At 43.6% G+C, this 14,869-nt stretch overlaps 1 protein-coding gene across 10 annotated transcripts in view; it reads right to left on the reverse strand.

Moving 5' to 3' along the window:
• Nucleotides 1-14,869, reverse strand: part of KAZN (kazrin, periplakin interacting protein) — a 695,856-nt gene that overhangs the window by 54,275 nt on the left and 626,712 nt on the right. For all 10 annotated transcript variants that reach the window (XM_077250253.1, XM_077250258.1, XM_077250257.1 and 7 more), the window contains one exon: nucleotides 4,271-4,462. In XM_077250253.1, the coding sequence (XP_077106368.1) occupies nucleotides 4,271-4,462 (192 nt within the window). The remainder of the gene's footprint in view (nucleotides 1-4,270; nucleotides 4,463-14,869) is intronic.

The raw sequence follows: 14,869 nt of genomic DNA on the forward strand, positions 1-14,869 counted from the left end.
TAACCATGGATGTGATTCTATGGGGTGATAACTTCCCATTTATAGCAGTCACAATGGAGAACTGGAGCTGCATGGGTCACCTTGCATTCTGTAAGCTGATAAAGAACATAAGTCATTGTGATCGCCCCATTAATGACAGAGACAGGTGCTTCCTCCAAAAACAATGCCCTATTCTCCGATAATTAGTCTTTAATGCCCCTATATTAATGCCTATTTATACAAATGACTGGGAATCTCAGATCAACGCAATTCCTGGGAGAGCAGACAGCGCCTGCCCCCTGTACTCCAGCTTATCCTGACCCTGCTGAGTGGGAGGAGGTCAGATTAAATGTGGACAAAGCACGACGTGGAAACCCAGAGCAGGAAGCCAGGAGGATCTCGTGAAAAGCTTCCCTCAAATAAAATGTTGCTTCAAATAATCGTCGTTAATCCCCAAATACCGTGGTCCTATCTAAACAGGAAGCTCACATCACTGGCTTATGTCATCCCTCATCATTAGGCAATGGGCCCACAGCCATTCTAAAACACCAGCTTTATAATTAGCGCACTTCCATATAAAGGGGTGAACAGTTTTGCAAAATGCTAAATCAGAGGAAAGTCTGCTCCAGTGCAAAATCAGCAGCGCCATCGCCCCTATACACATCATTTAGAATACAGGTGTCTAATCGGTCAACAGGTTTTTCTCCACGTAATCTGAGAGCAGCACAATATAGGGGCAGAAATCCGGATTCCAGAGATGTGTCACTTACTAGGCTGATTGCTGTAGTATTGATAAAATCCAAGTTTTATCTGCTGCAACGCCACCAGTTTTCTTCGGAATGCTAAGCTCTGTGTAACCCCTCCCACACCAGTGATTGGCAGCTTTTTGTGTACACTGTGCATAGGCTTCCAATCAGAGGTGTGGGCGGGGTTACACAGAGCTCAGCATTCCGAAGAAAACTGGTGGCGCTGCAGCAGATAAAACTCAGATTTTATCAAAACTCCAGCAAGAAGCCTAGCAAGTGATACATCGCTGGAATCAGTGTCTGTCCGCATATCATACTGCTCTCAGATGGGGTGTTAAAAACCCGGCTGCAGCTTTCCTTTAAGCACCACAGGCTGGGTATGACTACTACCTCTACACCTGTTATAGCTACATCACTGCAGGGACTTGTAGGTTAAAATCAGTTTATTTTTCAATTTATCTTTTAAATAATTGCTACAGTTAAAATTTCAAGCGTTGTAGAGTTAGAGGCGACAAAACATACACTGGATTAAAAAAAAAAAAAAAAAAGCCAAGCAGAGGTAAGAGTTTTGGCACAGCAGAATGAGGGTGTGGAAGAGACCAATAAAGTGCCAAAAATCACATTTCTACCAAAAGACCACAGCTACAGCAGAAGATACCGTGAAAAGGACAGGTCACCACCAGGGGGCGATCTACACAAATCAAACGCTGCAGCACAGGGGATATGATCAACACCAGACAACAAAAACTATAAACATTGAAAAGCCAAGATTTGCACAGATGTTAAGAGTAGTCGCACCGGAATGTAACATGACATAAAATACTATATAAATCATTATTTGGAAAACTGTCCACAATGTGTAAATTTTAATTGGCACCCACCTGGTTCCAGCTCTTATAAAAAAAATATTCTACTAACTACTTTGCACAGTCTTCAAATCGAAGTAAACAAAATATCTAAAGTATTGAAAGCTACACAGAACAAATTAATAGGAGCTATACTATATGGTGAGGATGAACCAGAAAGGAGCAAATATTATATAACTCTGGTTAAAAGTTTGCAAAAACCTGTTCATGCAATGTTTTTCCTTATTAAAATGTGCACTTTGTAAATCAGACTGGAGGTACCAAATCAGGAAGTGAGTAAACGTGTGAAATGAAACAGCCATGTATTATACTTTAGATTCTTCTAAATACCCCTCCTTTTAGTCCAATGACAACTTTATACCCCTTGGCATTCTCTCCAGCAGCATCATCAGAGATAGTCACCACCAGGTAAGCCTTGACTTTTGACAATGTGCAATCATTGGCCTTCAGATAGTGTTTGCCACCATCAGGTTTACTTTGCACAGGCAGCATTGGTACATAGCTCCATACAGTGCTGAATACTATTTCACATCTGTTTTAAAACCAGAATATGGCAAGAACCTCTGAACTAAAAAGAAAAAAGACAGCCCATCATTACATTAAGACATAAAGGTCAGCCAATCTGGAAAATTGCTAGAATCTTGACGGTGTCCTCAAGTGCAGTCAAGAAAGTTATCATTCGCTATGATGAAACGGTCTCTCATAAGTCCTGCTGCAGGAAAGGAAGATCATAAATGACCTCTGCTGCAGAGGATAAGTTAATTAGACACAGCCTCAGAAACTGCAAATCAACACCACCAAACAAAACAGAAATCATAAATTATTTTCAGACATTAAGTGGCAGAAACATCTCGACATTAACTGTCCAGAAGAGGCTGAGAGAATTGGTCAAATTGCTGAAAAGAAGCCACTTGAGAACCTGAAAAAGAGACTTGATGGGGCCAAGCAACACAACGACTGGACATCAGATCAGGTAAGCTCTCCACAGTGATCTTTGTTAGATGCAGGAAAGGTGAGTGGATGATTACTACATGTGTGGTGCCCACCGTGAAGCATGTAGGGGAAGGTGTGATGTTGGGGGTGCTATGCTAGTGACACAGATGGCAATTTTTTTTTCCAAATTCAAGGCACATTACCCACCATGGCTACCAATGCATTCTGATAGGACATCTAGTTTGTGCTCAATGGGACCATCAATTGTGTTGCGACAGGACAATGACCCAAATCATATCTCCAGGATATGTTAGGGCGATGCGATCAAGATGGAGAAGGCTGGAAGCAGTGTCAGAAGACATGGTCTCCAAAATCACTTAACCTCAACCGAACTGAGATGGCTTGGGATGAGTTGGATGCAGGGTGAAGGCAAAGTGGCCAACAAATGCTCAGCACCTCTGAGACCTTCTCAAGACTGTTGGAAAGCCATTCCATGGGACAACCTGTTAATGCTGCTTGAGAGAATGCCAAGGTGTTAAAGTGGGTAACTTTGAGGAATCTATGACTTCGCACATATTCAGGTTTTGCTGCCTTCAGTCTGAATCAGAATCTACAATATGCACATTCCAATAAGGAAAACCGCTGTTTGATCAGGTGAGTCCTAAACTTTTTGTACTATATATATGGTTTCAAAAAAAATTATTTAATTACCTGGCCTCTTGGGGGAATTAGTTACTGGAAGGGACACTGCTTGCTATTTGTGGTTAAAAAAAAAGCCAAAAAACAAAACGACCCACGCTACTTTGTGCGTCTTGTTTACATGTGATCTATGCAAGGTAAAACCCCAGATTTCTATTTTTAATGACTAGTTAATGGTGCCAACAGTTCTTGCAGCACTGGCAGAGATATTCCCATATGCACGTTAATTACTATAATTACATCATTAAGATATTCAAATCGACAAAACCGGTCCTGACGCCACCCTGTATGCCCACACTTATTCATAACCTAGGTGCTCACATCACTATTTACCTGGGACCTGTTGGGTGGCATGATGCCAAGGTAAAGGAAATAGTTGAGGTTACCCATCCACAAATTATTAAGATGTCACTATTGATGTGGAACCTTTGTGTGGTCACTGTGTATACAGAGGGGAAAGCGGCACAAGCGCACCAGGCGCAGATACGGTGCAATTGTGGGGAATCTCTCTAGAAAAACTGCTCATGCCCCGTTAAAAAGGGACACAATTGGTTGCAGTTGTGGAACTATTGTGCGGAAATCAGATGTCACCCGTTCTATTTGGTAATGCCCGAGCTAGACCAATATTGCTGGGGGCTCTTGTCCTAATAAATAAATAAATGTTGGGCTCCCAAATAATTGTGTCTTATGACTAAAACCTTTATCACGGCATATTGATGTCATGTAGGGGTCCCGTATTAACCATCTTTGAGTAAAACTGGAAAGACGTTCTTCGGGAACGGCTCCCGCTCTCGAAGACTTGAGCCTCCATGTATTACTGAAAGTGCGGCCATTTTTTATATACTAGGGGCAGAGCTAATAGAACTATAGTCCCATCTCAGGCACGATCGGCTTATTTTTGCAAGACTGGACAATGCCGTGAACGTCCAAAATGAGGGGCGATTAGTCAAAAGGCTTGGAGGAAGAGGTCAGACCAATCACATATTCCAAAGAATGAGGAGAGATGGGGAGCCCCTCAAATAACAGACAAAGACTGGCAACCATTACCCTGCAGTGCCTCCTTCGCCCGCGCCAGCTCTTGCTCCTTCTGCGCCAGTTGCACCTTGAGCTCCGTAACCGAGAGTACCTCCGCCGATCGGCTGTCGTGTGACTCCTCCAGGTCCTTTGCTAACATTTCCTTCATTTGTCGGAGCAAGTGAACCTCATCTTGCAGCTGTGACACCTCTTCCCTTAGCAGCACTGCAAATTAAAGGAAATAAAAGATTACAAGGGTAAAAGCTGTATGTAATTTCTGCAGAAACACAAGGACGACATGTCGTGGAAAAATTAATAGGTCTTTACCAACAGTTCATCAAAAATGCTGCTCTAGAGAACACACGAGATGGAAGATGGAGGATTCCTTTTCCTCTGTGCACGGTTTCTTTAAGAATTAGAGGGAAATTACTGGTACATTAAAAAAAATATACATCTCAAAGCTGTATATTTTTGGAGAAGAGAATGGAAACATATCAGAACTTGCTGTCCATTATTCTACTTAAAGGGAAGCCATCATCAGAAAATGACCTATTGTATAATTTAGGTTTTAGTGCTAAACCTTTTTTTTTACATTTTTGACTTTTTTTAATCCTTAAACTGTATGAACAATAAAAAAAAAAAAAATAAATAAAAGTCTTGCCATTTTCACACTGGCCATTTTTAATCTCTAACTTCCGAATTAAAAAAAAAACACATGTACATTAGGCACAATAATCTTTTGTAATGAAGTGTCTAATAAGCATGTGCACAGATCATTGTGAAGGGGGGAGCAGGTAAGCTGTGACATCGATGACAGCGATTGGTGGATCCTGTGCTTTCAGCTGTTTATAGAGGTGTTATCAGTCATTGTGATCCTGCCTATGATAAGGAGCTTGCTGACAATTCTTCATGAAAAAATATGAAGAATGGGTCTAAAAAAGTCCCATTGACCAGTATGGAAATTTCAAGATTAAAAAAGTAAAAAAAAAAAAAATACATGTAACACAGAAACCTAAACCATGCTTCCTTTTAATATCTGAGTCCAACTGTCTAATGTGAAATAGCTGGAAAGCATGGATTACTTCTAAACATTGGTAAATATGGTTCCACAGTTTATCATCTTGCTTCCCTCTTGTTACAGTCATCAAATCCTTGGGATCAACCCATTACCAACAACCACCCTCCGCACGTGAGGGACAACGTCCTAAACATTATGGAACTTCCGGTAGAACCTGTTTGGTCAGTAAATGTTACAACTTATGTACTCACAGAATTAATTGACCGGTAATTTATGCCGAGTCAGATTTGTAGAAATGATAATCCTGGATGAGTAGAGACACAATGGAATGTCAGAAAACGAGAGGCAGAAGCCCAAATTAGTGGTTATCTCTTTCTAATACTCCCTGGACTCCCAAGTTCTTTCATAGTTTCGATGTAACAATCCCAAATCCATTTAATTTCTTAACACACAAGATCATGTGGCAAGACATCACCTTTAAATGTTATGGAGATACTTTCCACCTTCTGTAGAACATGTACTATCTGGTCTACCAGAATCAAACTAAACATTAACTTCCATCCAAAACATGAAATCGGTCCTCCTAAACTTCTTACATGTCTGTATTCTCTTAAGCACTTTTGTGCATTTCACCTCAGTGCACGGACACGTGACCTCTATTGCTCTTCTTCTTGACCTACTGTGCTGTCTACAATCACTGAAGACAACAGTTCTGATGAAGGCCTAACATTTGGCCGAAACGTCAACTTTTTGTCTAAAGTGGACTTTATCTCATTAATAAAATCTCAATCTTATTTTTACATCATACAATTTGGGAGTGCCGAATTTATCTTTGATGTTAACACACAAGATCATGTGGCAAGACTTCACCTTTAGCCAAATATGTTATGGCGATACTTTCCACCTTACATAGAACATGTACTATCCGGTCTACCAGAATCAAACTAAACATTAACTTCCATCCAAAACATGAAATCGGTCCTCCTAAACTGCTTACATAATGGGTTCATGAGCAGAAAGACACGTTCGTCATATCTGCTCTATTGACCATCATGGCAAATATGTGGTTGTCGGAATGTCCTCGAATGACCATCATGTTCCATAATCTTCTCAAACTCAAGAGGGATTGACTGGATGAACCAGTTGGAAGACCACTACTGCCTTACAACCTCTAATCCACTTTAAAGTGATTCTCCACCCTACGATTGAAAAGTGCCTACGTATTTCTCATTCAGTCACCCTACCTGGTGCCCTCCTGCTCCATCCTCTGTTCTGATCAACGTTCTGTTTCTCCTGCTTCCAATATGGCAGGACGAGCAGAATGGAGATTGTAGCGGTAAGTTCAAACTATGTTTCCCCCGGCTTTTCTGTGCTATGAGATTTCGATTAAAAAAAAAACAAACAAAAACCTACAGTTCACAGTAACACCCTTACGAACAGCAACGATCTGAAGACCATCTCCTCACTCAATCATGAGCCAAGATATATCAAACCAATAGCAGCCTGATCTCACATAGTGGTCACCGGTTATGCAGTGCTTTTTCGGTTCTGCGAAAAATGGACGATAGCCAATATGGTTGACACTACACCACCAATTGGGATATCCTAAAAAAACATTCCTAGAACTGCATTTCTCAGATTTAAGCTTCAAGTCGCCTCCCCAAAAAGGGCATGGTTGAGGATTTTGTTATAAGAGCAGTGGCTATTTAGTGTATTTGTATCAATGATCACCACCGAAGTCCCCTCAAGGAAAATCAATGGTACAGGAGGCCAAAAAACGGACACACGGTACACCCAACGCCCAGTACATCAATTCTGCTTACCGTAGTTTGGCCATTTTTGCATGGCCTTTAATTAAAGGGAACCTGTCACCCCCAAAATCGAAGGTGAGCTAAGCCCACCAGCATCAGGGGCTTATCTACAGCATTCTGGAATGCTGTAGATAAGCCCCCCGATGTAGCCTGAAAGATGAGAAAAAGAGGTTCGATTATACTCACCCAGGGGAGGTCCCGGTACGTGGCCTCCCATCTTCTTACGATGATGTCCTCTTCTTGTCTTCACGCAGGCGTACTTTGTCTGCCCTGTTGAGGGAAGAGCAAAGTACTGCAGTGCGCAGGCGCTGGGCCTCTCTGACCTTTCCCAGCACCTGCGCATTGCAGTACTTTGCTCTGCCGTCAACAGGGCAGACAAAGTACGCCTGTGCCGGAGCCCCTAGCAGGACGACAAGAAGAGGATGTGATAGTAAGAAGATGGGAGGCCCCGGACCGGACCACGACGCCTATCGGAGTGGACCGCCCCTGGGTGAGTATAATTTAACATCTTTTTCTCATCTTTCAGGATACATCGGGGGCTTATCTACAGCATTCCAGAATGCTGTAGATAAGCCCCTGATGCTGGTGGGCTTAGCTCACCTTCAATTTTGGGGGGTGACAGGTTCCCTTTAAGGGGGTTATCAACTTGGGCCAAAGTAGTCATTAAACCATCCCTTGGAAAAAACTAAGTCTTCCACCATTGCAACAAATTTTAAAAAGAAGGCCTCTCCTGTTATTTGGGTGTTGCACTCTTAGGCCTCATTCAGATGACCTTTTTTTGCATGCAAGAAAAAAATATAAATTGGCCATTTTTCATCTGATTTTCATCCAGGTGTCAAAAAATAAATTAAAATACAGCACACCAATACATGAATGGTTGGCCTTTTTGCTCAGATCCATTGCCTTGGACTGGCAAATTTGATACATGACTTGGATCAAGAAGGTTTTTTCTCGCAGGCACTTGGTCTCCAAAAAACCACGGATATCTAAAAAATCTCAGACTATAAGAAATAAATGAAAAACGTGGACAATACACATATGTAACAAACAGATGTCTGAATGAGGCTTTATATAGACCCCAAAATGCTGGCTAATTAATGCCATGGGCAACTATACAGCAGCACGGAAAGCATCACTGTGCAACTTGGCAGATTTACCAGGGCTCAAATCTTCTTGTACGACTTGTGATGGAGACCATGTAGGCGGCCGCTAGTTTTGAATCGAGGTTGAGGTGGACTCCGGTATACATGCGATTCTCCATTTTTTCGGAAGGGCTCCCTTTTAGTGGATTTTATGTTACATAATTAACATTCCTCCCCCCCCCCCCACAAGCACAGCTCAGAATAAATTTATAATCTCAATATACAGATTCCTTCCTGTGTGCGGCTCTGACGAGCGGTCAAGTCAACTGAATTAGCTGTGTGGTCCTAGTGCAGAACACTTCTGCAGTAGCCACAGGGAAGAAAAAAATATATTTTGCAGATCAAAGCCGCCTAATGACAATAAATCTTGCCGGCAACTAAGGGTCAGAAACTTCCACAACCTAAAGTGAACCTGACGTTCCGAAAACCTCAATCTAAATTTCAAAGGGGTTGCCTGAAAAATACACAGTATAGTAATTATATGGTATATGAATTAATTGAGACTAAAATATTTTCTTGATGAATTAGGGTTTTTTTTTTGCAGGGGCACACATTAAGCTGAAAACCCGCCGGCTCCCTGCACTGCAATACGTTCTGCCAGTCAGAAGCCGGCAGCTGACGTCAGTCACCGGTGATGTCGCTTATACACTGAAGTCAGCTGCCAGCTTCTGCATCGGCTATAGGACGTCGCTCTTGTGGGGGCGGGGAAAGGCAAGAATAATTGTTAATTTTTTACATTTGTTTGAGAAAAGCTGCAGAACAGGGACATTATTACTGGAAGAAGCTCAGGATTGAGCACAATATATCAGGTTGGGGGACATTATACCAGATAAGACATTATACCAGGAAGGGACCCAGGATAGAGACATTATACCAGGCAGGGGGATATTATTACTGGAAGGTGATATATTATACCTGGAAGGGGCCAGGATTGAGGACATTACTGCAGGAAGGGGGACCCAGGATGGAGGACATTATTACAGGAAGGGGGGCCCAGGATGGAGGACATTATTACAGGAAGGGGGGCCCAGGATGGAGGACATTATTACAGGAAGGGGGCCCAGGATGGGGGACATTATTACAGGAAGGGGGGCCAAGGATGGAGGACATTATTACAGGAAGGGGGGCCCAGGATGGGGGACATTATTACAGGAAGGGGGGCCCAGGATGGAGGACATTATAACAGGAAGGGGGGCCCAGGATGGAGGACATTATTACAGGAAGGGGGGCCAGGATGAGGGACATTATTACAGGAAGGGGGCCCAGGATGGGGGACATTATTACAGGAAGGGGGCCCAGGATGGGGGACATTATTACAGGAAGGGGGGCCAAGGATGGAGGACATTATTACAGGAAGGGGGGCCCAGGATGGGGGACATTATTACAGGAAGGGGGGCCCAGGATGGAGGACATTATTACAGGAAGGAGGACCCAGGATGGAGGACATTATTACAGGAAGGGGGGCCCGGATGGGGGACATTATTACAGGAAGGGGGGCCCAGGATGGGGGACATTATAGCAGGAAGGGGGGCCCAGGATGGAGGATATTATTACAGGAAGGGGGGCCAGGATGAGGGACATTATTACAGGAAGGGGGGCCCAGGATGAGGGACATTATTACAGGAAGGGGGGCCCAGGATGGGGGACATTATTACAGGAAGGGGGGCCCAGGATGGGGGACATTATTACAGGAAGGGGGGCCCAGGATGGGGGACATTATTACAGGAAGGAGGACATTATTACAGGAAGGGGGGCCCAGGATGGGGGACATTATTACAGGAAGGAGGACATTATTACAGGAAGGAGGGCCCAGGATGGAGGACATTACTACAGGAAGGGGGGCCCAGGATGGGGGAGATTATTATAGGAAGGGGGGCCCAGGATGGGGGACATTATTACAGGAAGGGGGGTCCAGGATGGGGGACATTATTACAGGAAGGGGGGTCCAGGATGGAGGACATTATTACAGGAAGGGGGGCCCAGGATGGGGGACATTATTACAGGAAGGGGGGCCCAGGATGGAGGACATTATTACAGAAAGGGGGCCCAGGATGGGGGACATTATTACAGAAAGGGGGCCCCAGGATGGAGGACATTATTACAGAAAGGGGGGCCCAGGAAGGAGGACTTTATTACAGAAAGGGGGGCCCAGGATGGAGGACATTATTACAGAAAGGGGGGCCCAGGATGGAGGACATTATTACAGGAAGGGAGGTCCAGGATGGAGGACATTATTACAGGAAGCGGCCCAGGATGGAGGACATTACAGGAAGGGGCCCAGGATGGAGGACATTACAGGAAGGGGCCCAGGATGGGGGACATTATTACAGGATGGGGGATATTGTTACATGAGAGAGTGAACACGTCTTCACAGGATCCGAAATGCTACAAGGGCACATAAATCTGACGAACATGCAGGTGAGGGGTCCTGGTCCAATTTTTTTTTACCGGGGAGCATGCGACTAATTACACCACGGCCTATCCACACAATGTCAATGCGTAAAGTTCAGGACAAGTGTAGATTAGGCAGCTCTCAGCCTTAACACTGAGCCAATAATGCCTAATGGCCCAATTCACAGGCATAGACCATTAATGCTTTTCAACCAATGAGTCTGGGAAAACAACTGGTCACGAGGTTGGATTCCACTTGAATGAAAAATCATTTGTTTTTACCAGGAAAAACACAGACCGGTGTTTCGCCATTCATCTACCACAATCGCATTGATATCTGCAGGCTTTAAAACAGATGTCATTCATTTACATGCTTTACACTGCAGCTCTGCCTATTCAGACTGGCTTCTGTGTATGTGCACAGCACAGGCCCAACCACAGTCTCCCTACAAAGTCAGTGAATACTATTTCTATTACTGCAAGGAGAAAACTACAAGCTAAGCTACCAGTGAGAGAGAAAGATCCAGTTAGGAATGATTGATTCTGTAGAACAGGATTAAGGATTGTGTTTACTAAATGTAACAACACTCATTATGAAAAAGTAAGGTTATTCATTTTGAGCAACAAAATCATATGCTTGTAGCACATAAAATTTTAAAATTCATCTGACCTTTTCATTTTCTAAATTATAGCTCCCCAGATAAAAATTAGTGTAAAGTAAAATATTACTCAAATTCATCTCGAAGATTCCCTGTCCAGTAATCTGGTAAAACAGGAACATTTGCAGAAAGGTTTTAGGATGAATATTTGTTTTCAGAGCATGTGCATCATAATAATAATACTAATAACAACAACAACAATAATAATAAATTAAAATGTAAAAAATTAAAATGAAAAAAGTAAAAATAAATGAAATAAAAAATGAAATAAAAAATGGAAAAATAAAAATGAAAAAATAAAAATGAAAATAAAAATGAACAAATAAAAAATCATAATAAAAAATAATCAAAAACAATTATCTTCTCTGGAAATGTAGGAATCATGCTTTTGACAAGTTGCCTTAAAATCATCCTTTATTTTACAGGCTGAGTTAAAATCATGAATAAGTTGAGAAGCCGTCAATCATCTATAGATCAGCGATACATGATCTACTAGTCATCTGAAATGACTAAAGTGAACCATATGAGCTGCTGATAGACCCCAGAATTAGCACCAGCAGGACCGTATTGATCAGCGTTTCGCCATTACAATATGCCCTGAACGAAGACGTGCAGACAGGATCAATAAATGCTGAGTTGCTTTAAGTCCAAGGGGGAAGTGTCACGCTATTCGGATATTGCAGCGGCCATGTCTGTGGGGACCTTGGCAAGTAGCTCATCCGCTGACAAAGGTGCTAAGGATGGAGCCAGGAGCTAAATTACTATCACAATATCCTTGACACTTCCAGCCTGCTAAAAATATGCAATTTATCTAAGAAAGATCCTTGTAAATTTCAAAGGTCTACGTGTAAGTGTGTCACTGTGTAAGGAATGTCAGAGAAGTTGCTTTATATTCTTCAGTGTTTCCAGCACATCACATCACACTGCTTGGGGTGGGGAGCTTGAAGGTGACAAAGGATTCAGTGTTTTAATATTCTTTTTCTCCTAAATTAGTACACGTGAAAATAAGAAACTTTGCAATATATGTCATAAGATAAATCTGCTTCTCCTACTGGTGTTCTTCATTCTCAATTCAAGGGTAAAATCTCTCATTATTGAGATACGAGGTGACAGATGGGGCTCAAAGTTCTATGGAGAATGGTAACTGTGGTTTAAGAAGAACCCGCAGCACAATGTCCGTCTGTCTGTGACTCCTCCCTTCTCCATAGAACTCTGAAAGTACCAACTGACCTCCGCCAACATCAGTCATGTAATGTCTTCACTGAATAACGATTTTAGCAATAAACGCAGAGTGAAAAATCAATGCATAAGGAGAAAGAAGCAGATTTCTCCGATATATTACAATATTGCTTATTTGATTATTGACTTACGACATAAAAATGTAAACTTTGGTTATTCTACAATGTAACCGTTATTGTAATTTTTATTTCATAAATCCATAATACACTTGAGAATAAGCAAGATTGAAATATATCCTATTAGAGAAATCAGCTTCTTTCTCCTCCTGGACTGATCCAAGGGATACCCGCGCCACAACCAAGGGGGGGGGGGGGTGTTACCTACGCCACAACCAGGGGGGTACACACGCGCCACAACTGGGGGCAATACACAGCGACAACCCGGGGGGATACACGCGCCACAACCAAGGGGGATATACGCGCCACAACCAGGGGGGATATACGCGCCACAACCAGGGGGGATACACGCGCCACAACCAAGGGGGATACACGCGCCACAACCAAGGAGGATACACGCGCCACAACCAAGGGGGATACACGCGCCACAACCAAGGGGGATACACGCGCCACAACCAGGGGGGATACACGCGCCACAACCAGGGGGGATACACGCGCCACAACCAGGGGGGATACACGCGCCACAACCAAGGGGGATACACACGCCACAACCAGGGGGGATACACGCGCCACAACCAAGGGGGGATACACAGCGACAACCCGGGGGGATACACACGCCACAACCAAGGGGGATATACGCGCCACAACCAGGGGGGATACACGCGCCACAACCAGGGGGGATACACGCGTCACAACCTGGGGGGATACACGCGCCACAACCAGGGGGGATACACGCGCCACAACCAGGGGGGATACACGCGCCACAACCAAGGGGGATACACAGCGACAACCCGGGGGGATACACGCGCCACAACCAGGGGGGATATACGCGCCACAACCAGGGGGGATACACGCGCCACAACCAAGGGGGATACACGCGCCACAACCAAGGGGGATACACGCGCCACAACCAGGGGGGATACACGCGCCACAACCAAGGGGGATACACGCGCCACAACCAGGGGGGATACACGCGTCACAACCAGGGGGGATACACACGCCACAACCAGGGGGGATACACGCGCCACAACCAAGGGGGATACACGCGCCACAACCAGGGGGGATACACGCGCCACAGCCAGTAGTAAAAATCTGTATTCAACCAAGACAGATTTTTCCATTACTTAAATACATGACATATGTGCTTTTAAAATTCCATGGTGGGGGGGAGAGTAGTAGGAGGGAGGAGGCAGAGGCAGACGTTCTGCTGCAAGCCCTCCGTAGAACTTCATGAGCACCAACTGTAATCTAAGTCAGTAATGGGAAAGTCTGTGCTTACTCAAGACAGATTTTACCCATGAATTGAGAATTTTGAGAATGAATGATCAATCAAGGAGGAGAAAGAAGATTTCTCTAATAAGACATTGTACCAAGTTTATTAATTTCAAAATTACTTGATTTATGAAAGAATTTCAAAACGACAGTTACTTTAATTGTTGGGCAACTGGAAAAGACAGAATACTAAAGACAGGGGGGAAAAAAAAAAAAAAAAAAAAAAAAAATGAAGCACGTGTTCATTTTGCCTGAAGAGTACTAAAGCGGAGGGCTACAGGATGGGTGGGCGAAGGGACTTCTTGCCATCCATAAAGTTGCATTGTGCCATTACAGCCAGTAGCAGACTCATGGCCTGGTGATTCTGAGGTGGAGACAGCCAACATAATGCCATTTTGCGCCATTGCTGAAGAGTGAAGATGATCATAACCAGATGAGTTTCTGGAAAATGTATGAGGCAATAGCTTTCAGTTGACAGAAGGATTTATGAAATGTATCAAGCTGACAAGTCAGTGTATCCCTGCGTTTCCCACATTTACCCTCCATCGAGGATTCTGAGATGCACTTTCAATACATCTCCGCCTCCTGAGAGAAAAAGGTGAAGGAGATTAAGATCCTCTGTATAAAGCCGGAACCCGATGTATTTCCCAAGGCATTAAAATTCCATTTTTTTATTGTTGACAGACATTTCAGCACTGACTGGTGTCTTGAATTATTCAAGATATTTCAGAACAGGAGAAAACTATGAAGAAAGCTAAAAGATTTGCTCAAAGTTGAGCAGCCCTGAAAGTCTTCATAGATGATGAGAACATCAGCATACCAACGCTGTGGTGAAGATTCAAGAATCCTGCGATATAGTCATCTATTGCCGGACATTAAAAGGGGTTATCTACTGAAAACAAGTAATCGTATATCTGCAATGTACACAATACCTTACTAATGGCGGGGGTCCGACCGCTCTGATTAGCACCCAACAGCAGATTG

The sequence above is a fragment of the Ranitomeya variabilis genome, chromosome 4, assembly GCF_051348905.1.
Source record: "Ranitomeya variabilis isolate aRanVar5 chromosome 4, aRanVar5.hap1, whole genome shotgun sequence".
Classification (NCBI taxonomy): Eukaryota; Metazoa; Chordata; class Amphibia; order Anura; family Dendrobatidae; genus Ranitomeya; species Ranitomeya variabilis.